The 23,359-nt window shown below is 43.8% G+C and overlaps 1 protein-coding gene across 1 annotated transcript; it reads left to right on the top strand.

Annotated features, from left to right (window-relative positions):
- Positions 1–360: 360 nt before the first annotated feature.
- LOC136398202 (sialic acid-binding Ig-like lectin 12) lies at positions 361–19,332 on the top strand. The gene is made up of 15 exons (XM_066372576.1): positions 361–408; positions 475–858; positions 1,062–1,337; positions 3,312–3,590; positions 3,789–3,836; positions 10,500–10,584; positions 10,869–10,949; positions 12,349–12,460; positions 15,409–15,463; positions 15,530–15,913; positions 16,120–16,395; positions 16,592–16,639; positions 17,756–18,013; positions 18,105–18,240; positions 18,355–19,332. Exons 1-15 carry the CDS (start codon positions 375–377, stop codon positions 18,389–18,391), a joined length of 2,493 nt encoding a protein of 830 aa, XP_066228673.1. The 5' UTR covers positions 361–374; the 3' UTR covers positions 18,392–19,332.
- The last annotated feature ends 4,027 nt before the right edge of the window (positions 19,333–23,359 follow it).

Raw genomic sequence — 23,359 nt, 5'->3', positions numbered from 1 at the left:
CTGTGACCTCCAGGTCTATTCACCTCCCTGGTGCAAAATCAATGCTCAGAAAATTCCCTTGCATGGGAAGACCTTAGTTGGACACACATGCCCCATCCTCAGAGGTACTCAGAGGTGTTGGTCTTACTCCAGTGCTACAGGGAAGACCCCAAAATGGTACAGAACTTGGGGTCTGCTCGCTGTCTGCTACTTTCTAGGCAAAACTCCAGGGTCTCTGGGGTGTGTGGTGTCCGATGGTTCTGTACAGAGGGGGAGTGGACAAGATTCATATCTGAGGTTCCCCTTCTGTGGACGGGGAGGTCCCGTGCTGCTCCCAGCACCCCTGCCTCTGCCTTCCTTCCCTTTTCACCCACAGGGGCCGACACACTGCAGACATGCTGCCGCTGCTGCTGCCCCTGCTGTGGGCGGGTGAGTGCCCGAGGGGAGAGCGTGTGGGCTGGGAACGGGCTGTGACTGACACTTCTTTCCCCGCAGGGGGTCTGGCTGAGGACCCAGGATTCCAGCTGCAGGTGCAGGAGTCCGTGACAGTGCAGGAGGGCCTGTGTGTCTACGTGCCCTGCAACATCTCCTACCCCCAGGAAGGCTGGACTGATTCCACCCCAGCTCTCGGCTACTGGTTCCGGGGAGAAGCCAAACCGGGGGAGGATGACCCAGTGGCCACAAACAACCCAGGTCGTAGGGTGCGGGAGGAGACCAAGGCCCGATTCCAGCTCCTCGGGGACCCCCAGACCTACAACTGCTCCCTGTACATCAGAGACGCACAGAGAAGGGACACGGGAACATACTTCTTTAGGGTGGAGAGAGGGTCCTATGTGAGATATAATTACAGACAGACCCAGGTCTCTGTGCATGTGACAGGTAAGGAATGGGGTCAGGAAGAGGACACGTGGGTGGGCTGTGAGGGATCTGAGGGCAGGTCTGATAAACATACTCTTTCTCCTCTTGGTGGGATGGACTCAGAGGGACAGGGTGCTGAGGTCAACCCGTGGTAGAGGCTGCTGTAAAAGAAACACTCAGTGCCCACACTTTCAGACTTGGGTTTCTGTCTCTCACTCTTCCAGCTCTGACACAGACCCCTGACATCTACTTCCAGGGGATCCTAGAATCGGGTCACCCTAAGAACATTACGTGTATGGCGCCATGGGCCTGTGAGACAGGGGTGCCCCCAAAATTCCACTGGATTGGGGTCAACATCACCAACTTGGGTTCCAGTACTTTCAGCTCCTCAGTGGTCACCATCACCCCAAGGCCCCAGGACCACGGCTCCAACCTCACCTGTAGAGTGACCCTCCCTGGAGCTGACGTGAGCACAGAGAGGACCATGCAACTCGACTTGTGTGAGTGCTCAGTCAGGATGACGGTTTCTGAGGACAGAGTGTGTTGGGAGGGGTTAGAGAGTGGGAACTGGGTGGAGGACACATAGGGAGGCATGGCTAGGGTGAAGATGGAGCGAAAACCCAGACCCACCTCCATGCTCATGACCAGCCCATCACACTGCAGGGGCCAGTGACTTATTTCTCTCCCAGACGGTCCACAGAATCTGACCATGTCTTCATAGAAAACAATACAGACAGGAGAGGCCCGGGAGTGTCACCCCCTCCAGGCTGCCATAATTCGGGACTCAAAGATCTCTACATACTGCAGATCTGACCCTATTCTATTCCTGCTCAGAACCCACCATGGCTCCCTCAGCCCTCAGGGGAGAGGCTGAGATCACCCATGTGTGAGCCTCCAGTGGTCAGACCTACATGTGTCAGCACCTCTGCACAATGTCATACATAAGGTCCAACTCCAGAGTGGTCTTCCTCAGGTCTAGAAATAACCAACTGTTCCTCAAATGTCCCTGCCCCCGTTGTGAGATCAGCTGGTTGCCCCTTCTTCTTCCCTCTCACCTCATAGACCTTCTCCTCTACGGCCCCTTGTTTGCAGCTTACCTCAGAGACAGTTTTCCGTTCCTGAGTCTGTGGGGGGCACAGATGAGGGAAGGGACACTCAGCCCTGCCCTTCTGGCTCTCTCCGTCCCCTTAGTCTCTGAGGTCCTGGGCAATGCCACCTCCCTGCGAGTCCAGGAGGGACAGTCCCTGCACTTGGTCTGTGAAACAGATGGCAACCCTCCTGCCAGGCTGAGCTGGTCTCGGGGGAGCGGGACACTGAGCCCCTCCAAGGCCTGGGATCCCAGGGTCCTGGAGCTGCCCCAGGTGGTCTGGCAGATGAAGAACAATTCACATGCCAAGCTCTGCAGCCCTGGGTGTACTACCACGTCTCCCTGAGCCAAGTTGCGTGAGATGAGTACTAGCAGGATGCGTGCATTGTGAAGTGGGGCCGTGAGCAGGACAGAGGAGTGGACGTAGAGAAATGCACCTTCCCACCCACCCCCCTCTTCCTCCCCTGGGCACCTCTGGTTCCTGCCCTCACACCTGTGGGGAGCAGTAGGGTTCCTGACCCCTGGCCCTCACCCTGTTCAGGAGGACGTCACTGGGGCTGGCTTTCTCCTCACATGGATCTGTTACAACAGGCGAGGGGCCCTTCTCAAGGTGTCCTGAATGTGGAGACATCCTGGTGGCTTCACATGTCTTCAGCAAAATCTCCACAGTCCTGCTCTCTCATTCCAGAACTTGTTTCTCCCGCTGGTTCAGAGGCTCCCATGGGGTCCAGGTCACAAAGAGTGACTGAGGCCCATCCTCAAGGTGGTGCTGAGATCCAGGCTCCAGGTCCTGGCAGGTGGATGAGGATCCATCTGACCATTGTGTCCCAGTACCCACTCCGTCCAGCTCTGCGGAGCAAGGAGGTGCCGGATTGCATTGTCCTGTGTCCAGTTCACTAATCATCTTTCAGTTCTGGTTCCCAGGACTGTTGACAGTTCTACCTCAATGGATGGGGGTATAAGTGAGGAAAACTTGGAGCATTTTATTAGTGATTTAAACATAGTCCATGTAAATATAAGCCATGATCTCCCAGAGGCCACAAACAAACCAAGACAGAAGCTGCAGGAGAGAACCCAGACCCAGTCCTTCCTACTTGGGGACCTCCAGGCCAGAGACCGCTCCCTGACCATCAAGGATGTCAACATGAGGGACAGTGGGACATAGTTCTTTCAATTAGAAAACCACTTTATTAGGTACACATATGTAGATAGGATGTTCTCTCTGCAAGTGACAGGTATGGTGGGGCCCCAAGGGAAGACCCCAGGATGAGGGGTACCCGAAATAGAAAAATGAAGGCCCCTGGGGGTAAAGAGGGACAGCCATGACATGAACTGGGGCAGGCTGACAACACACCAAGGGCCCTAACCTTCTCTCTCTTCACTCCAGCCCTGACCCACACCCCCGACATCCTCATCCCAGGGACCCTGGAAGCTGGCCGCCCCAGTAACCTGACCTGCTCCGTGTCCTGGGCCTGTGAGTGGGGCACGCCCCCCATCTTCTCCTGGACCTCAGCTGCCCTCACCTCTCTGGGTCCCCGGACCCTCCTCTCCTCAGTGATCATCCTCACCCCACGGCCCCAGGACCACGGCACCAACCTCACCTGTCAGGTGCATTTTCCTGCAGCTGGTGCGACCGTGGAGAAAACCGTCCAGCTCAATGTCACCTGTGAGTGCTGGGTTAGACAGCAAGGTGCCTGAGGGGTTGAGGCCAGGGCAGAGCTGGGCCAGAGCCTGAAATCATAGTCCTGGAAGTCCACATGGAAGGGAACCCCCTTACCTGCTCCCATGGTCCTGGGGAGAAAGTCCCTGTGCCCAAATCCTCTGTCACCATGAATGTTGAAGCTGCCACCTCCTTCTGTCCCAGATGCTCCACAGAACACAGCCATCAGCGCCTTCCAAGGACACAGCACAGGTAGGATGGGACATCTTCTCTCCAGGGCTGGGATGGACCCAGGGTCTAAGTGGGTCTCAGAGTTCCAAACGGCTGGGGACTAGTGAGATGTGTAGAGGAAGTCAGGTACTGAGGTCAGACTGAAAGCCCCTCCCCCCCAAATCTCAACTCCCTAAAGTTGGTTTTTGCTCACCCACAGCTGTCTGTGGCCAGATCCCACGGAAGCTCACATCCCTCTCCCTCCATCCTCTCTCTGACGTTTTACCTCCTCCTGTTTGTGTTTCCTCTTTGGCCCATGACTGCATCTGTCTGTCACATCCTGAGTTCCCTGTCTTCCACCTGCTGACAGCCTGGACAACTCCAGAGAAAGCTTTTCAGACTCTTCTGAAAACCTGAGTCCCGGGAGCAACGGGTCCCCTCCTCAGAGCTAGTGTAGAAAATTAACTTTAATGGAGTGACATTGATCAATAAGATAATGTATGATTCAAGTAAAGATTTCTATATCACTTGAACTGTTGATTACATTGTATATCTATTAACCAAAATCAAATAATTTTCCATCACCATATATTTGTCCCTCTTTACTTTTTGCCCCCAACCCCTTTTCCACACCACCCTTCTCTTGGAAACCACTTCACTTTTATCTCTGTCCATGAGTCTCAGGTTTATATCCCACCTGTGTGTGAAATCACATACTTCTTAGCTTTTCCTGCTTTACTTATTTCACTTGGTATGATGTTCTCAAGGTCCGTCTATGTTGTTGTAAATGGCAATAGGTCATCATTTCTTATGGCTGAGTAGTATTCCATTGTATATATGTACCACATCTTCTTTCTCCAATCCTCTATTGAAGCACACTTTGGTGTTTTCATGTCTTGGCCACCATAAATAATGATGCGATGAACATGACAGTGTATGTGTCATTGCATACCAATGTTTTTGAGATTTTAGTGTAGATACCGAGAAGAGGGATTGCTGGGTCATATGGTAGTTCTATTCTTAATTTTTTGAGGAAGCACCATGCTTTCTTCCACAATGGCTGTACCAGTTTACATTCCTACCAGAAGAGAATGAAGGTTCCTCTTTCTCCACAGTCCTTACAACATGTTATTATGTGTCTTGTTGATAATAGCCAATCTAACAGGTGTGAGGTGGTATCTCATTGTAGTTTTGATTTGCGTTTCTCAAATAGCTAGTGAAGATGATCATCTTTTCATATATCTGCTGGCCATTTGCATGTACTCTTGGGAGAAGTGTCTGTCTAGGTCATCTCCCCATGTTTCTATTGGACTGTTCACTTGTTTGTGCTGAGTATTGTTAGTTCTTTATATATTTTGGATATCAACCCTTTATCAGAGCTATTGTTTGCAAATATCATCTCCCACTTCGTTGGCTGCCTTTTTGTTCTGTTGCCTGTTTCTTTTGCTGTGCAGAAGCATTTTAGTTTGATATAGACCTAGTCATTTATTGTTACTTTTATTTTCTTTCCTTCTGGATCGAATTCATAAATTCTTCTCTACAGCCAAGGTCCATAAGTTTAGTACCTAAGTTTTCTTCTATGTGTTTTATTATTTCAGATCTTATATTTAGATCTTTGTTCCATTTTGAATTACTTTCTGTGTAGGGAAACAAACTGTAGTCAAGTTTCATTCTTTCAAATGTGGCTTTCCAGTTGTCCCAATACCATTCATTGTTGTACTCTTAAAATAATTACTTTTTGATTACATTTCCTAATGTTTCCCCATTGGCATATAGGAAAACAATAGACTTTTGTATATTGATTTTGTATCCTGTGACGTTACTCTATTGGTTTATTATTCCTAACAGTTTTTTAGTGAAGTCTTTGGGGTTTTCTATATACAGGATCATGTCATCTGCACATAGTGATACCTTTACTTCTTCTTTCCCGATATAGAGTCCTTTTATTTCATTATCTTACCTTATTGCTCTGGCTAAAACTTTTAGAACTATGTTGAATGAGAGTGGAGAGAGTGAGCAACCTTGTCTTGTTCTTTGATTTTAGAGGAAAAGCCTTCATTTTTTCACAATTTAGTATGATATTAGCTGATGGTTTGTCATATATGCCCCTTATTATGTTGAGGTACTTTACTTCTATTTCAATTTTATTGAGTGTTTTACACATAAATTGATGTTCTATCTTATCACATGCCTTTTCTGCATCATTTGATGAGATCATATGATTTTTGTCCTTTGTTTTGTTGATGTGTTGTATTGTGTTGATCAATTTTTGTATTTTGAACCATCCTTGTGCTTCTGGAATGAATCCCACTTGATCTTGATTATTTTTTTAACGTATTGTTGTATTCAATTTGTTAGTATTTTGTTTAAGATTTTTGCATCTGTATTTATTAGATATTTTGCATCTATATTTGTTAGATATATTGATCTGAAGGTGTGTGTGTGTGTGTGTGTGTGTGTGTGTGTGTGTGTGTGTGTGTGTGTGTTGTCCTTGGCAGGTTTTTGTATCAGGGTTATGTTGGCTCATATAATGTGTTAGAGATTGTTGCTTCCTCTTATTTTTATTTTTGGAAGACTTTGAGAAAGATAGGTAGCAAATTTTCTTTGAATTTTTGGTATAATTCATTAGAGTAGCCATCTTGTCCTAAAGTTTTATTTTGGGAGGTTTTTGATAGTTGTTTCAATTACTTCCTGCTTATGTATATATTTAGCTTTTCCACTTCTTTGTGACTCAGTCTGGGAAGATTGTATAGTTCTAGGAACTTATCCATTTCTTCTAAATTGTTAACTTTGGTGGAGGGTATTTTTCTCTTTTATTTTAGATTTTGTTTATATGAGTAATTTCTGATTTTTCCTTAAGTCTAGCCAGGGGTTTGTCAAATTTGTAGGTCCTTTTAAAAAACCAGCTCTTTGTTCTATTAATTTTTCTATAGTTTTTTTGTTCTCCCTTTCATTTAGTTTTGTTTTTATTTTTATTATTTCTTTTCTTCTACTGACTCTCAGTTATCTTTGTTCTTCTTTTTCTATTTCTTTACGATGTGATGTTAGGTTGTTTACCTGAGATCTTTCTTGTTTCTTGATATAAGCCTGTAATGATATAAACTTCACTCTTATTACTGCTATTGCTGAATTCCCAAATTTTGAAAGGTCATATCATTATTCTCATTTGTCTGTATATATCTTTTGATCTCTGCTTTTATTTCTTGTTTGACCCAGTCAATTTTTAGGAGTATATTGTTTAATTTACATGTTTTTGTGGGTTTCTTTATCTCTTTTCTCTAGTTGAATTCTTATTTCAAAGTCTTATGGTCATAAAATATGCTTGGTATAATTTCAATCTTTCTGCATTTGTTGATGTTAATTTTGTGGCCCAATGTATGGTCTATTCTTGAGAATGTTCCCTATACACTGACTGGAAAAGAAGGTATTACCTGATGGTATGGGGTTAAACGTTCTGTAAATGTCTATTATGTTTATTTGGTCTAGTGTATCATTAAGGCTGATGTTTCTTCTTTTATTTTTTATTTGAATGATCTATCTGAACTGTCAATGGTGTGCTGAGTTTTCCAAATATGATTGTGTTTTTGTCTTTTCTAGTTTTAAATAATTTAATAGATATCTTATGTATTTTTGTGTTCCCTGAACTGATTTATATATATTAAGAAGTGTTATGTCTTCTTGATACAGTGTCCCCTTTATCATTATGAAATGTTCATCTTTGTTTCTTGTTACCTTTGTTCTCTCAAAGTCAGCATTGTGAGATATGAATATGGCTACACCTGACTTTCTTTGGGTACTATTTGCTTAGAAAATTGCTTTCTAACCTTTCACTTTGAGTCTACCTTTGCCCTTGCAGCTTAGATGTGTCTCTTATTTTATTTTATTTATTCATTTTTAGAGAGGAGAGAGAGAGAGACAGAGAGAGAGAAGGGGGGAGGAGCTGGAAGCATCAACTCCCATATGCGCCTTGACCAGGCAAGCCCAGGGTTTCGAACCAGCGACCCCAGCATTTCCAGGTCGATGCTTTATCCACTGCGCCACCACAGGTCAGGCCTAGATGTGTCTCTTGAAAGCAGTGTATGGCTGGGTATTGCTTTTTGATCCAATCTGCTACTCTTTGCCTCTATTGATGAGTTGAGTCCATTTATATTTAGGGTAATTATTGACACTTGAGGATTTCCTATAGCCATTTTATGTTTTGTTTTCTCATAGTTCTGTGTCTCCTTTGGTTCTTCTCTTTTGTGTTTCTGACAGTTCTTTTTGTTTGGTGGTATTCCTAATTTCTTCCCTCTGTTTCTTCCTTTTTTGAGCTATGTGTTCTACTAGTAGCTTTCTTGTGGGTGGTTACCATTAGGTTATTAAAAGAAAAAATTTTGTATGTACAAGAATCCTTTGTGTTCTGAGTGCTTCTTCACTCCATCCTCCTTTGCTACTGAAGATCTTTATTCTGTCCCTTTTTATGTTATTGTTCCAGAGATTATCCTTGTTTTCCTTGTGACCTTGTTGGAGCTTTTACTTGCAGTTTTGATTTATTTTGTTCTTTGTATCTGGTTGAATAACTCTCTTAAGTATTTATTGCAGTGGTTTTCTGGTGATAAAATTCTTCAGCTTCTGCATGTCTGAAAAGGTTTTTATTTTTCCTTCATATTTGAGGGATAACTTTGATAGACATAGTGTTCTTGGCTGTTTATTCCTTTCTTTCAGTACTCTTAATGTTTGGGTCCACTGTCTGGTTTGTAGAGTTTCTGCTGAGAAGTCTGATGATAACCTAATGGACCTTTCTTTGTATGTTATGTTCTTCTTTTTCCTAGCAGCCGTGAGGATTCTTTCTTTGTTTTGAATTATTGTCATTTTTATTACAATGTACCTTGTAGTAGGTCTGTTTGGGTTGATGTAACTTGGTGTTCTATTTGGTTCAAGTATTTAGGGATCTAACTTTAGGGAAGTTCTCATCAATTATTCAATAGAATAGGCTCTCCATTTCCATCTTCCTCTCTTCTTCTTCTGATATGCCCATTATTCTTATATTGCTGTTTCTCATGGAGACAGACAATTCTTGAAGAGCTCTATCATATTTTTAAATTAGTGAGTCTCTTTCTTCTTTTCTCTGTAGCACCTGCAGTTGCCTGTCTTCAATGTCACAGATTCTTTTTTCTATCTGTCATGTTCTAGTAGTTAAACTTGCTATCTCATTTTCCAATTCATATATTGAGTTCTTCAGTTCCATTTTGTTCTTTTTTAAAGTTTCCATCTCCTTCATGAAGTATGAAGTACCCATTTTGTTCATTAATTTGTTTTCTGAGTTCATTAAATTACCTAACAGTGTTTCCTTGCATCTCATTACCTATTTTCAGAAGTTCAATTTTGAATTGTCTACCATTTAACTCCAAGTGATTGAGATTCTTTTCTGGAAGTATTTTATTTTTTTTCTGAACTATGTCTCTTTTTTGTGTAACAATTGCATTCAATTTCTTCTTCCTTGCTGTTTTTTGAGAGTGGTATTTAAGAGCTCTAACAAAAAAGAACTAAAAATAAAAATGAATAATACAATTAAAAATATAAAAAATTTATTGATTTTGAACAACTTTTCATATGTTTATTGACTGTGTGTCCTCTTTGAATATGTGTCTATTCAGGTATTATGCCTATTTATTAATTGGATTTCTTTTGGTGTTGAGTTGTATACTTTCTTTATAAATTTTAGATATTAACCCTTTAACAGATATCTCTTTAGCAAATATGTTCTCCTGTTCAGGTGGTTATATTCTCATTTTATTGATATCTTTCCATATCATTTTCATCTGCTTTGCAAAATATTTTCATTTGATATGGACTCATATTTTATTTTTTTCCATTTCCTAAGGAGATATACGACAAAAAATATTGTTAGAAATGTTTCAGATTTTACTGTGTATGGTTTCATCCAGGATGTTTATCATTTTAAGTCTAATATTTAAGTCTTTAATTCATTTTAAATTTATTTTTTGAATGGTGTAAAAGGTGGTCTAGTTTTAATTTTTTTCCACACACCTGTCCAATTTTCCCAATGTCATTTATCGAATAGATGGTCTTTACCTTATTGTATATTTTAGCCTTCTTAGTCAGATATTAATTAACCATAAAGGCATGGGTTTGTTTCTGGGTGCTATATTTTGTTCCATTAATCTATATGTCATTTTTATGACAGTACCATGTTATATGGATAACTATGGCCTTGTAGTGTAGTTTATTCTCAGGTAGCATGAGTCTTCCAAACTTTTTTATTGTTCTCACAATTGCTGTTGCTACTCGGTGTCAATTTTTTGGTTCCATATATATTTTTGAAATGTTAGTTCTATTTCTGTGAAATATGCCATTGACATTTTGATAATAATGTTGAATCTATGGATTGGTTTGAGTAGTATAAATATCTTAATACTGTTGATTTTTCCTTCATGAACATATTATTTAGTTCCACTTATTTGTATCTTTCTCAGCTTCTTAGAGGATTCTATAACTTTCTGAGTACAGGTCTTTTACCCTTTTTTTTGTTAAAATTACCATTCTTGCAAACATTTTTTGAGTGAGAAGAATTAAATGTTTTTCTGAAATAAAAGCTACAATAAAGTTATTCATATGCCACCACCCTTTTGCTCAGTGGTCAGGAGATTTTCATAGTCCTTAGGGCTCTATTTATATCTGTAGTCACATCTATCCATCTCTTAGGACCAATGGCAGGGGTGGTGCTGGTGGCCATGGGGGAAGCAGCTGTCAAGACCCTGCTCCTCCTCGTCTGCCTCACCGTCTTCATGTGAGCATTACCACGGGGCATGGGGAAGCTTGGAAATAACAGGGGCGTGTGGTGGAGTGCCAGAACCAGTATGGTGTATGAATGGGGCTGACGGGTTGATAATTGAGGATTGCACATGGGCAGCTGTCTTAAGTGCACTGCCCAGCAAATGTGCAGGGATGTCTGTGGAGCCAGACCAGCCATCTTCCACCTAAGGCTCTTCTAATCCCTGAACAGAAAAAAGGGTCTGCTGCCTGCTGCGTCCCAATCTTATGAGCTTTTACGACCTTGGTGTATTTTTTCAGAGTGAGGTCCTGTAGGAAGAAGTCAGCCAGGACTGCAAAAGATGTGGAGGATGCAAACATTGTCCCTGGTTGGCCCCTCAGGTGAGTGATACAAGCTTCCACCGGCCAACATCCTACAGACGCCTTCCCCTGGTAGCTTCCCTCCAGATTGTCCACTCAGCGTTGCTGCAATTGAGCTGCCATCTTCCTCTCAAACCCACATCTCTGCTGGGGTCTCCAACACAGTGGTGACACGGGACCCCTTTCTCTAAGGCCAAAAGGTAGTGTGGCTCTACACTTTGTCCTCTCCTCTTCTCCCCAAGCCAATAAACCACAAGGACTAGTCCAACCTTCTGCCTAATGAGAGCTCATCTTGTTTTCTGTCTCCTCCCCATCGAACACTGATCATTGCTCTGCTCTCCTGTCTTCCTGTGTCTCTGTACACATCAAGCTCCTGCCTCCATCTCTGTCCTCAATACAGTCCTCCCATTGTGGTTCCTAAAACATATTGTCCACCTCTAGCCAAATATAAATACTGTCCATTGCTCTCCACAACCAGAAACCCAGGTGGAAAGACCACAGGCTGGGGTTGAGGGTTTAACATGGTCTGAACCCAGCCGGACTCTCCACCGCACTCTGCCATGACTCTGAATAGCACACCATCTCCACAGTGAGCAGGGTCAGGGCCTCTGTGGCTCTCAGACATTGCATGTGCAGTGTCTAAGCTGATATACCCTTTCCTCCCCATTCCTAAATATCATGTGTTCATCTTCCCTCACTCTCAGTCAAGCCATTGTGCATGTGTGTGTCATTGTATAGTTCTCAGTTGTGATACTCAGTTGTTTACTCATAGACTCACTTAGCTAGAGTTACTGAACACCTGCTATGTGTCAGCATTGTTGTAGACTCCAGAGATGCATCAGTGAATTCAATTTTAAAAGTATGTACTATCTAAAGACTTGAAAAGACGCTTCTGCGAAGAAAGTATACAAGTGATCAAAAAGCACATAAATAATGGTCGATAATATTAAAGCATGACCGCTGGTGGCACAGTGGATTAAGTGTCGATCTGGAATGCTAAAGTCGCAGGTTCAAATCCCTGGGCTTGCCTGGTCAAGGCACATATGGGAGCTCATGTTTAGTGTTCCTCCTCCCTTCTCTCTCTTTCCCTCTCTCCTCTTAAAAGAAATACATTTAAAAAAATTTTAAAAACATTATTTATTAGAGAAATACCATTCAAAATTAAATTAAATAATATTTTACATGATTAGGACATATCCTATATATTTGAAAAAAATGAAAATAATAAGTGCCAACAAAGATGTTTACAAATTGGTTGCTTTGTACATTGCTTTTGGAAATAAAAAATGGTGGGACCTTTAGAAAAATATTTTGGAATTTCCTCCAATGGTTGAGCTGAGAATTACCATGTGACCAAGCTGATCCCTGGTGCATACTAAAGAAAGTGGATTCCCAAATTCACCTGACTTGCACTCCACAGTTCACAGCAACGTTATTCGAAGCAGCGGTGGAACCAAGCCCAGTGTCCACCCACACACAAACGGATGAGCCAAAGGAGACACATACGTACAATGGAACATCCTTTAGCCGTAAAAGGGGAGGAATGACATTCTGACACCTGCTTGAACATGGAGGAACTCAAGACAAGACGCTAGATTGAAAGAAGCCAGACACAGAAGGACGAATGTTGTATGATTCTGCTTATGTGAGCTAAGAATAAGCAAATTCATCGAGACCAAAAGTAGAATGGTGGTTGCCCGGGACTAGGGGAAAGGGAGTGGGGCGTTATTGTGAAACTCTGCAGACTTGCTGCTTGGAATGATGACATATTCTGGAAACAGACAGTGGTGAGGATTGTACAACATTATGAAAGTAACTGGTGCCACTGAATTGTGCCCTATAAAATATTAAGAAAGGAAAGTTTTATTTTATGGATATTTTGTCACAATAAAACATATGGATTGAGAAGTACTGAATTCTGGAAAGTGCTGTCACTATGGAGACAAGGGTGAAAATAAGAAATCATGAATAAAATTAGAGTGTGCGACATATTAATCCGTGTTGGGTGGACAATCACACAAGAAAAGGGGCGTGTGACACATTAGGTGGGATTTCTGCATCTGAGTGTGTGAGGAAGTGAGAATAAAACAACGTTTGAAGACAAGGAGGAAGCAGGCTGTGGGGTTAAGAGCAAGTTCCTGAGGAAAGAAGAGAAGGGGAACCCTGAGTGCAGCCGCCCTGAGGCAGAAGCAGGAGTGGTGCCTGGGAGACTGGGGGCCCACGTGACAGACAGCTCAGAAAGACACGGGAGGGGGAGCAGCTGGGTGGGCGCTGCGGGTCCGTGGAAGGCCATTGCGAACCATGGAAGGCTCTAGAGCCCTTGAGGAGAGCAGACACAGGATTAGAGCCTCGTTTGATCAAGATCGTAATGGCTTCTATGTCCACAATCATCCACAGCGAGCCCAGGACAACAGAAAGGAGCAGCCGTGAGGCAGGACGGGCTGGTCCAGGCAGGACGTGATGGCGCCCGGGACCAGAGACACGGTGCAGGCAGGAGGGTGTGTTCTGCAGTTTGAGGCCACCGAGTATTCTAGTGGAAGTGGGGAGTGAGGAACAGAGAGGGGTAGAGATGATGCCGGAGTATTTTCCTGACACCTGGATGGGGGGACTGTGCTGTGTGTGGGGTTCAGGAAGGAGGGTTTTGAGGGTGACGTGTATTCTGAGTTGTCACTTGATATCTGAGAGGTGGGAGTGAGTGTCTGAAAATCAGGAGAGGGGCCCAGACTGCAGATGTTACTGTGTGCAGCTACTGAATGGTGAGGACAGAAGTGAGGGGGGAATAAAGGAGGGATCATAAAATTATGGCTGTTCCTCAAAACATTAAGAGTTGAAAAAATATACAATCTAGCCATCCCTCTTCTGGGTATATCTTCTACAAATTGAGAGTAAGGACTCTCAAAGATACTCATATTCAGAGCAGCATTATTCACAGCAGCCACAAGGGGGCAGGCAACACAGGTGCAAGTGTTGGAATGGAGAAACAGTGGTACATACAGCCATAGAATATCATTCAGAGTTACAAAGGAAGGGAATTCTGTCACTTGCTAACACATGGATTAACCTTGAAGACACGTGGTCAGTAAAAGAAACAAGTCAAAGCAAAGACAAGTATTATATGATTCCACATATATGAGGTATGGAAAGTAGTCAGACTCCCAGAGACAGAAAGAAGAATGGTGGTTGCCAGTGGTTGGAAGGTGGAGGGTGTTGACCAGGTGTTCTGTCATCCAGAAAGATTTATTGGAAAATAGAAACGATTATACTTTGGCATCTACTGGAGAGTGACCAACGGATACAGAGACGCAGAAGAAGAAGCAGGAAGCCTTTTTACAGAGCGGAAGAGAATGACAAGAGGTGGGGCTGTGACAGCCACAGAGCTGCGTTGTAAAGACAGACACCTTTCTGGGGTCTCAGGATCACACAGAGTGTGAGAGCTCTGTCATTAGGTCCTAAGATGCCTGTGTTGAAGTTACCTTCATTTTGACCAGGAAAATGGGAGGTTGTTGATTAGTGGGTCTAGAGTTTTCAGTTTTGCAACTTGAAAAGATTTTTTTTTCTTTTTAAGCTAGATTACAAAAAAGAAAAAAATACACATTCATATTTACAGAACATACCCAGCATTTTAATAGGATATATGCTTAATTCACCCGGGACTACAGCTCTATAGCTTGACGGTGCTGTATTTGAGAGGAAAGTTTGACACCACGACGTGGGGAGCATCTCACAGCATGACCAGGTACGTCCATGCTTGTCTCCCGCCATCCAGCACTGAGATGCTCACTGAGTGTTTGATGGATGGATGGATAGATGGATGGATGGATGGGTAGATTGAAGGATGAATGGGTGCATGGATGGATTGATGGATGGATGGATGGATGGATGGATGGATAAAAGGATGGATGGATGGATGGATGGATGGATGGATGGATGATGTATGCATGGATGGGTGAATGGTTGGATGGACAGATGGATGTATATATGGATGGATGAATGGTTGGATGGATCGATGGTGGATAGAGGCTTCCTTCATTCCAGCTAAGACCCTTTGTATCTTCTTCCCACAATTCTCACACAGACCAGAACGAATCTTATACCTTGCAGGGACAACAACTTGGGAGTCTGGATGTGGCTGTGACCTCTGAGTGTTTAAAGTTCCTGGCTATAAAAACTAGTGCTCAAAAAAACAAACAAACCCTTGGACATGAGGATCTTAAGAGACGCCTATGTCACATCATCAGATGTCCTCAGAAGTCTTGATCCTGCTCTGGTGCTGTAGGGAAGACCCTGAGCTAATCTGTGGACAAATCTCCAGGGTCTCTGGGCTTTGAAGTGTCCATCTGCTCTGTGCACAGAGGGAATAAGCTTCATCTCTGAGTTTCCCTTTCGTGGATGGGGAGGTCCCATGTGGATTTCTAGATTCCATGAGTCCTGCTCCCCTCAGCACCCCTCCCGCTGCCTTGTTTTAATTTTTCACCCACAGGACTCCAGAAACTCTCCAGAGATGCTACCGCTGCTGCTGCCCCTGCTGTGGGCAGGTGAGTGCCCGAGGGGAGAGCGTGTGGGCTGGGAACGGGCTGTGGCTAACATTTCTTTCCCCGCAGGGTGTCTTGCTCAGGTTCCAGGATTCCAGCTGCAGGTGCAGGGGTCCGTGACAGTGCAGGAGGGCCTGTGTGTCTACGTGCCCTGCAACGTCTCCTACCCCACAAAAAACTGGACTGACTCCACCCCAGCTTTTGGCTACTGGTTCCGGAAACATGCCATTACAAACCAGGATGACCCAGTGGCCACAAATAACCCAGGTCGTAGGGTGCAGAAGGAGACCAAGGGCCGATTCCAGCTCCTCGGGAACCCCCAGACCTACAGCTGCTCCCTGTACATCAGAGACGCACAGAGAAGGGACACAGGGACATACTTCTTTAGGGTGGAGAGAGGGTCCTATGCAAGATATGATTTTAGAAAGACCCAAGTCTCTGTGCATGTGACAGGTAAGGAACGGGGTCAAGGAGAGGACACGTGGATGGGTCCTGTGGGCTTCGTGACTGACGGGGAACCCCTTCTTCTCTTTCTGGGATGGATTCAGGTGTCCAAGGGCAAAAGGATGCTGGAGAAAGCCAGAGGAAAAGGCTGCTGTTAGGGGCACACTAAGAGCCCCCACCTCTAGTGCCCGGGTCTCTGTCTCTCTCTTCAACAGCTCTGACACGGACACCTGACATAGATTTCCATGACACCCTAGAAGCTGGCCACCCCAACAACGTTACCTGCACGGTGCCGTGGGCCTGTGAGTGGGAGACACCACCGGTCTTCTCCTGGGTCGGGGTCAACTTCACCTCCCTGGGTCCACAGACTCCCAACTCCTCAGTGGTCACCCTCACACCAATGCCGCAGGACCATGATGCCAACCTCACCTGTCGGGTGACCTTGCAAGGCGGGGAGATCTGGGAGAAGACCATCCAACTCAATGTGTCCTGTGAGTGGCCGGTCAGGACGCTTGGATCCTGAAAGCATCAGCTGTTGGGGAGGGGGCCGACCCTGGGTGGAGAATACATGGGGAGTGTCCCTGGAGGTGTGGCTGAGGTGAAGGTAGAGAGAACACCCAGACCCACCTCCATGCTCACGACCAGCCCATCACACTGCAGGTGGCTGATCACTCACTTCTCTTCTAGATGCTCCACGGAATGTGACCGTCCATGTGTTCTGGGGAAACAGCACAGGTGGGAGAGGCCCTGGGTGAATTGAGGTCTGGGGTCGGATGTGGCCCATGTTGTATAGTAGAGCAGAATGAACACGCATGACATTCCGAGTCTGTCCTGCCCCCGACCTGTCCCCTGCTGGGACTCTCTAGGCCTCATGAATTCCTAGTTGACCCTTCTCTGTCACCTCTGGTTGCTCCCTGACCCTGACCTCCTATCTCCCTCACATTCCTGGGACATTTGTTCCTCACTCCTCCCCTCTCCCTGACTGTGCCAGCTCCGTCTCCTACGAGGAGATGAGCCCACAGCCGGTACCCGGTTACCAGCCACTTCCTGCCCAGTCCCTCGGGTGAGCTCATCCACCCTGGTGTTTCCATCCTGCCTCTGCCCTGAAGACCCACTGACTCTGTGCTGTCCTGATCACGCGAGTGCCCTCCGCGCCCCCTCGTGGGGGGGCATCCTGCCTCAGGAACCTGACTCAATGTCCTGAGAGTCACATTAGCCATTCTGTGTTCACCCAGCTCTCTCCATGGCTCACTTTGTTGGCAAATGTGACTTCCTGAACCGTTTCAAAAATCAAACCCCCAGCACTTCACGGCCACACCCCTCGCCCCTTTGCTTGGGCCTCAGAACTCTCTCACCTGGACAGGAAGGCGACCTGAACCTGGAGGAGCCTCCACTATGACCACAGCTTCCTGTGTGTCCCCATCCAGCCCGTTACAATTTGAGCCCCACAAAGAACTCTACGTAAGCCAGTTGTGACCCTATTCTACCCTGCTGAGTATGCACCATGGCTCCCTCACCCCTCTGGGGAGAGGCTGAGAACATCACCTGTGTGTGAGCCTCCAACGGTCAGACCTCCATGTGTCAGCACCTCTGTGCAATATCACACATCAGGGTTTCCATCTAGGTGGTATTCCCCATGTCTGGAGATCACACTCTTTCTCAGAAGCCCTTGTCCCTGCCTGGGGACAGCAGGCTGCCTGTCCTTACCTCACCTCATGACATGGGTCATGACCCTTACTATCCCTTGCTTGGAGCTTGATCATTCACACTGTTTTATTCCTTAGTCTGTGGGTGGGCAGACACGGTAAGGGCCTCCCAGCCCTGCCCTTCCAGCTCTCTCCGTCCCCCTAGTCCCCGAGGTCCTGGGCAATGCCACCTCCCTGCGAGTCCAGGAGGGACAGTCCCTGCGCTTGGTCTGTGAAACAGATGGCAACCCTCCTGCCAGGCTGAGCTGGTCTCGGGGGAGCGTGACACTGAGCCCCTCCAAGGCCTTGGATCCCGGGGTCCTGGAGCTGCCCCAGGTGGTCTTGGCAGATGGAGGGGAGTTCACCTGCCGAGCTCAGCACCCACAGATCTCCTACCACGTCTCCCTGAGCCTCGCTGTGCAGGGTGAGTGCTAGCAGGACACCTCTGTGCTGAGGGAGCATTTATCAGGACCTAAGGAAACTCATACCTCTACCTCTCTCTCTCTCTCCCCCAGGTGTTTTCCATACCTGCCCCCAGGTCTGTGAGGAGCAGCAGGACTTCTGGCCCCTGACCCTCACCGTGCTCAGGGGAGCCCTCATGGGGACTGGCTTCCTCCTCACCTATGGCCTCACCTGGATCTACTACACCAGGTGAAAAAGTTTCTCAGGGTCTCTTAAATTTGGAGACACCTTGGTGACTTCACACATCTCTTTTTCTTCCTGTGCTGAACTAGTTCCTCATTTCATATCTTGTTTCCCCCATAGGTTAGGGGCTCCCAGGGGAGAAGTCCGTGAGGAGTGACTGAGCCCCGTCCTCAAGGTGGTGCTGAGGTCTGGGCTCCAGGGCCCTGGCAGGTGGATGAGGATCCATGTAACCACTGTGTCCCGATGCCCACTCCGCACAGCTCAGTGGAGCAAGGAGGTGCTGGATGACTCTGTCCTTGTCCTCTCAGAGACGCCCTTCACCTCTGGTTACAGGACTCTCCTGATGGTTCTCGCTCAGCGATGGAGGACATGCAAGGAGATAGATAACAATGTTAGTACTAATTTGAATAAGCTCTATGTATTATTTCCTTTCTGTGTGCTTTTCTTAAATGTGCTTCTGAAAAGCTTACAGTTCAACCCCATAATATATTTCTATACATCCCATAATAGATTATTTTTATAAACAGTCAATTTTACAGCGATTTTCTAAATTGCAGTCAGCACTCTTTATTATTTATCCACATACTAACGTGCTCAACTGCTCTTTACTTTTGTGTATGCATTCAAGTTACTTATACTTTCAGTTTTCTTTTCTCCAGGTTTATTGAAAATGTATGCTCATACACCAGGGTGTAAGTTTAAGACGCTCAGCATGATGATTTTATTTTCATGTGTTATGAAGTCATTACTATGATAAGTTCAGGCAGCATTTATATTATCAGACAGATGCAAAAACATAAAGAAAGTAAAAAAGAAAAAATATTTCTCTCTGTGATGACAAATCTGGCTTTACTCTCTTGACAATTTGCTACATCCTGTGCAGCACTGTTAGCTACAGTCATGAAGGTGCACATTACATCCTTAGTTCTTATTTATGTCATAACTGCAAGATCCCCTTCCACCATCTCCCTCCATTTCTCCTTTACTATCCTTTTCCTTTAATCTGAAGATCTTCTCGTATATTTTTTGTAATGCTGGTATGCTGGTGGCGAGTTCTCCCAGCTGATATTTGGCTGCAAAACTTTGGTTTACATTGGCGTTGATAAGACATTTTTATGGAGGAGTAATTTTTGAATTAATAAACTTTATTGTCTTAATTAAATATGACTGTCTGTTCTCAATTATTACATATTATTGCATTGTAGGCGTACACACCACATTTTGTTCATCCATTCGCCAGCTGATGGATGCTTACATCATTTCCAGTTGTGGCTTTCAGAAAAATGCTGCTGGTTCCACTTCTGAAATGGTAGCACGAGGTACTCCGTGGGCTCGCTGCCCAGTCAAACAAGCATAACTTGTGACCAGTAGTTCTTTAAACAACCATTTACATTCTCTGGAATTTGTTCTAAGAGCAAACACCAAATGATGTGACACGTATTTATGAGTATGTACAGAAGCTTGGTAGGCACCGTAAGAGTCAGTGCATTGGGGCACCACCCAACTCCTCCCACCCGCACACAGCATGGCAGGCTGAGAGCCCTGGGACTGAGGCGGAAGGGCATTGTGGGTGGTACTTTCTAGAATGACAGAAATGCTCCGTATCTTCATGAAGGTTTCAGTTAGATAAATATATGCTAGTCTCACCCAGCAATTTCTCTGAGCTGCCACGGGTGTCTGTCTATATCTAGTCTGTGCCGTTGCTACAACAAAGTGTTATAGACTGAGTGGCTAACAGACTGCGGAAATGTATACAGTTCTCAAACTGTGAAGTGTAGGATCACAGATCAGACGCATTAGGCATCTGAGAAGGGCCCACTGCCTGGATCATAGGCAGCATGCTCTCAAGTGTCCGTACATTGAGAAGGGGTGACGGTGCTATCCAAGGTCCCTTCTATAGGGGCACCAATTTTATTTATTTTTATTTGTTATTTTTTTAAATTTTATTTAGAAAATGAAATTTAACAGGGTGACATTGATCAATAAGAGTTCACTGGTTTCAGGTCAACATTTCTATAGCATTTGAACTATTGACTGTGCTGTATACCCATCACTCAAAGTCAAATCATTTTCCATCACCGTATGTTTGGCCTTCTTTTCTCCCTATCCCTAATCCCCTTACCCACATCCGCCTCTCCCTGAAAACCACCTCACTTTTATCTCTGTCCACGAATCTCAGTTTTACATCCACCTATGTGTGAAACCATATAGTTCTTAGCTTTTTCTGATTTACTTATTTCACTCAGTATAATGTTCTCAAGTTCCATCCATGATGTTGTAATTGGCAATATGTCATTGTTTCTTATGGCTGAGTAGTATTCCACTGTATGTATGTACCACATCTTCGTTATCCAACCCTCTATCGAGGGACACTTTGGTTGTTTCTACGTCATGGCCACTGTAAATAATGCTGTGAAGAACATGGGGGTGCATGTGTCGTTATGTACCAACCAACATTTTCATGTTATGGGGGTAAATACCCAGTAGAGGGATTGCTGGATCATATGGTAGTTCTATCCTTAATTTTTTGAGGAACCACCATGCTTTCTTCCATAATGGCTGTACCAGTTTACATTCCCACCGGCAGTGAATGAGAGTCCCTTTTTCTCCACAGCCTCTCCAACACTTTTTATTATCTGTCTTATTGATAATAGCAAATCTAACAGGTATAAGGTGATATTTCATTGTCGTTTTGATTTTCATTTCTTGAATAGCTAGTGAAGATGAGCATTTTTTTTCATATATTTGTTGACCATTTGTATGTCATCTTGGGAGAAGTGTCTGTTCGGGTCCTCTACCTATTTTTTAATTGGATTGTTTGCTTGTTTGTTGCTGAGCCTTGTGAGTTCTTTATATATTTTGGATATATATATAAAAAATATATATATTTTATATATATATAAATATATTATATTGTATATATATTATATTATATTATATTGTATATATATTATATTATATATATAAATATATTATATAAATAAATATATTATATTATATTGGATTAACCCCTTATTGGAATTCTTGTTTGCAACTATCATCTTCCATTAATTTGGCTGGCTATTTACTTTGTTATCAGTTCATTTTACTGTGCAGAAGGTTTTGAGTTTGATATAGTCTCATTCATTTATTTTTGCCTTTACTTCCCTTGCCGTTGGGGTCAAATTCATAAATAGTTCTCTACGACCAAGGTCCATGAGCTTAGTACTTATGTTTTCTTCTATGTAATTGATAGTCCAGATATTACATTTATGTCTTTGATCCATTATGAATTAATTATTGTGCCAGAAAACAAACGGTAGTCAAGTTTCATTCTTTTGCATGTGGCTTTCCAATTTTCCCAGCACCACTTATTGAAGAGGCTTTCTTTCTCCATTGTGTATTTTTGGCTCCTTTGTCAAAGATGATTTGTCCATATATATGTGGTTTTACTTCTGGTCTCTCGATTCTGTTTCATTGGTCTGTATGTCTGTATTTCAGCCAATACCATGATGTTTTGATTATTGTGACTGCAGTATAAGTTGAAGCTAGGTAGTGTGATACTTTCAGCTTTGTTCTTTTTTCTCAGGATTGCTTTGGCTATCTGGGATTTTTTTATGGTTCCATACAAACCTGATGATTTTTTGTCCTCTTTCTTTAAATAATGACATTGGGATTTTGATGGTAATTGCATTAAATTTGTATGTTGTTTTGGGTAATATGGCCATTTTAACTATGTTGATTCTTCTATTCAGTGGATATGGAATATTTTTCCATTTCTTTGTGTCTTTTTCTATTTCTTTCAATGTTTTTTTGTTTTCCGTATATAGGTTCTTCACATCCTTTGTTATGTTTATTCTTGGGTATTTTATTTTACTTTTTGGTGCAATTGTAAAAGGGATTTTTCTTTTTAGTTCATTTTCTGAAGTTTCATCATTGGCATATAGGAAGGCAGCAGACCTTTGTATATTGATTTTGTATCCTACGACTTTACTGTATTAGTTTATTGTTTCTAATAGGTTTTTGGTGGAGTCTTTGGTGTTTTCTATATATAAGATCCTGTAATGTGCAAAAAGTGATACCTTTACTACTTCTTTCCTAATATGGATGCCTTTTATTCTTTTCTCTTGCCTGATTACTTTGGCTAAGACTTCCAGAACTATGTTGAATAGGAGTGGAGAGACTGGGCAACCTTGTGTTGCTCCTGGTTATAGAGGAAAAGCTTTCGGTTTTTCACCATTTAGTATGATATTAGCTGATGGTTGGTCAGATATGGCCTTTATTCTGTTGAGGTACTTTCCTTCTATACATGTTTTACTCAGTGTTTTAAACAGAAAGGAATGTTGTATCTTATCAAATGTCTTTTCTGCATCTATTAATAGGATCATACAATTTTCATCCTTTGGTTTGTTGATGTGGTATATTATGTTGGTCGATTTCCATGTGTTGAACCATGCTTGTGCTCCTGGAATGAATCCTACTTGATCGTAATTTATTACTTTTTTTCATGTGTTGTTGTATTCAATGTGCTAGTATTTTGTTTAGGATTTTTGTATCTGTATTCATTAGAAATATTGGTCAGTAGTTTTCATTCTTTGTGTTGTCCTTGCCAGGTTTGGTATCAGGGTTATGTTGGCCTCATAAAATGTGTTACAAATATGGCTTCTTCTTTTATTTTTTGGAATACTTTGAGAAATAGAGGTACCGAATCTGCTTTCAAAGGTTGATAGAATTCACTAGTGTAGCCATCTGGTCCTGGACTTTGGGGGGTTTTTTTTGTTTTTTTTTTTGTTTGTTTGTTTGTTTTTCTTTTTTTTTTTAATTTTATTTATTCATTTTTAGAGAGGAGAGAGAGACAGAGAGGGAAAGAGAGGAGAGAGAGAGACCGAGAGAAGGAGCTGAGCTGGAAGCATCAACTCCCATATGTGCCTTGACCAGGCAAGCCCAGGGTTTCGAACCGGCAACCTCAGCATTTCCAGGTCAACGCTTTATCCACTGCGCCACCACAGGTCAGGCTGGACTTTGGTTTTTTGGCAGGTTTTTTATTGTTGTTTCTATTTCCTCCTTGCTCATGGGACTATGTATATTTTCCACTTCTTTGTGACAATGTCTAGATCATTTAGTGCTAGAAATTTCTCCATTTCCT

Source organism: Saccopteryx leptura, chromosome 3 (assembly GCF_036850995.1).
Source record: "Saccopteryx leptura isolate mSacLep1 chromosome 3, mSacLep1_pri_phased_curated, whole genome shotgun sequence".
Lineage (NCBI taxonomy): Eukaryota > Metazoa > Chordata > Mammalia > Chiroptera > Emballonuridae > Saccopteryx > Saccopteryx leptura.
This window is presented reverse-complemented; position numbering and strand designations above follow the sequence as displayed.

Coding starts and splice junctions, on each gene's coding strand:
- LOC136398202 (XM_066372576.1), top strand. CDS start 375: ATGCTGCCGCTGCTGCTGCCCCTGCTGTGGGCGG. Junction 12,461..15,408: donor TGGAACATCCTTTAGCCGTA/AAAGGGGAGGAA, acceptor TTTCACCCACAG/GACTCCAGAAACTCTCCAGA. Junction 15,914..16,119: donor AGTCTCTGTGCATGTGACAG/GTAAGGAACGGG, acceptor TCTCTTCAACAG/CTCTGACACGGACACCTGAC.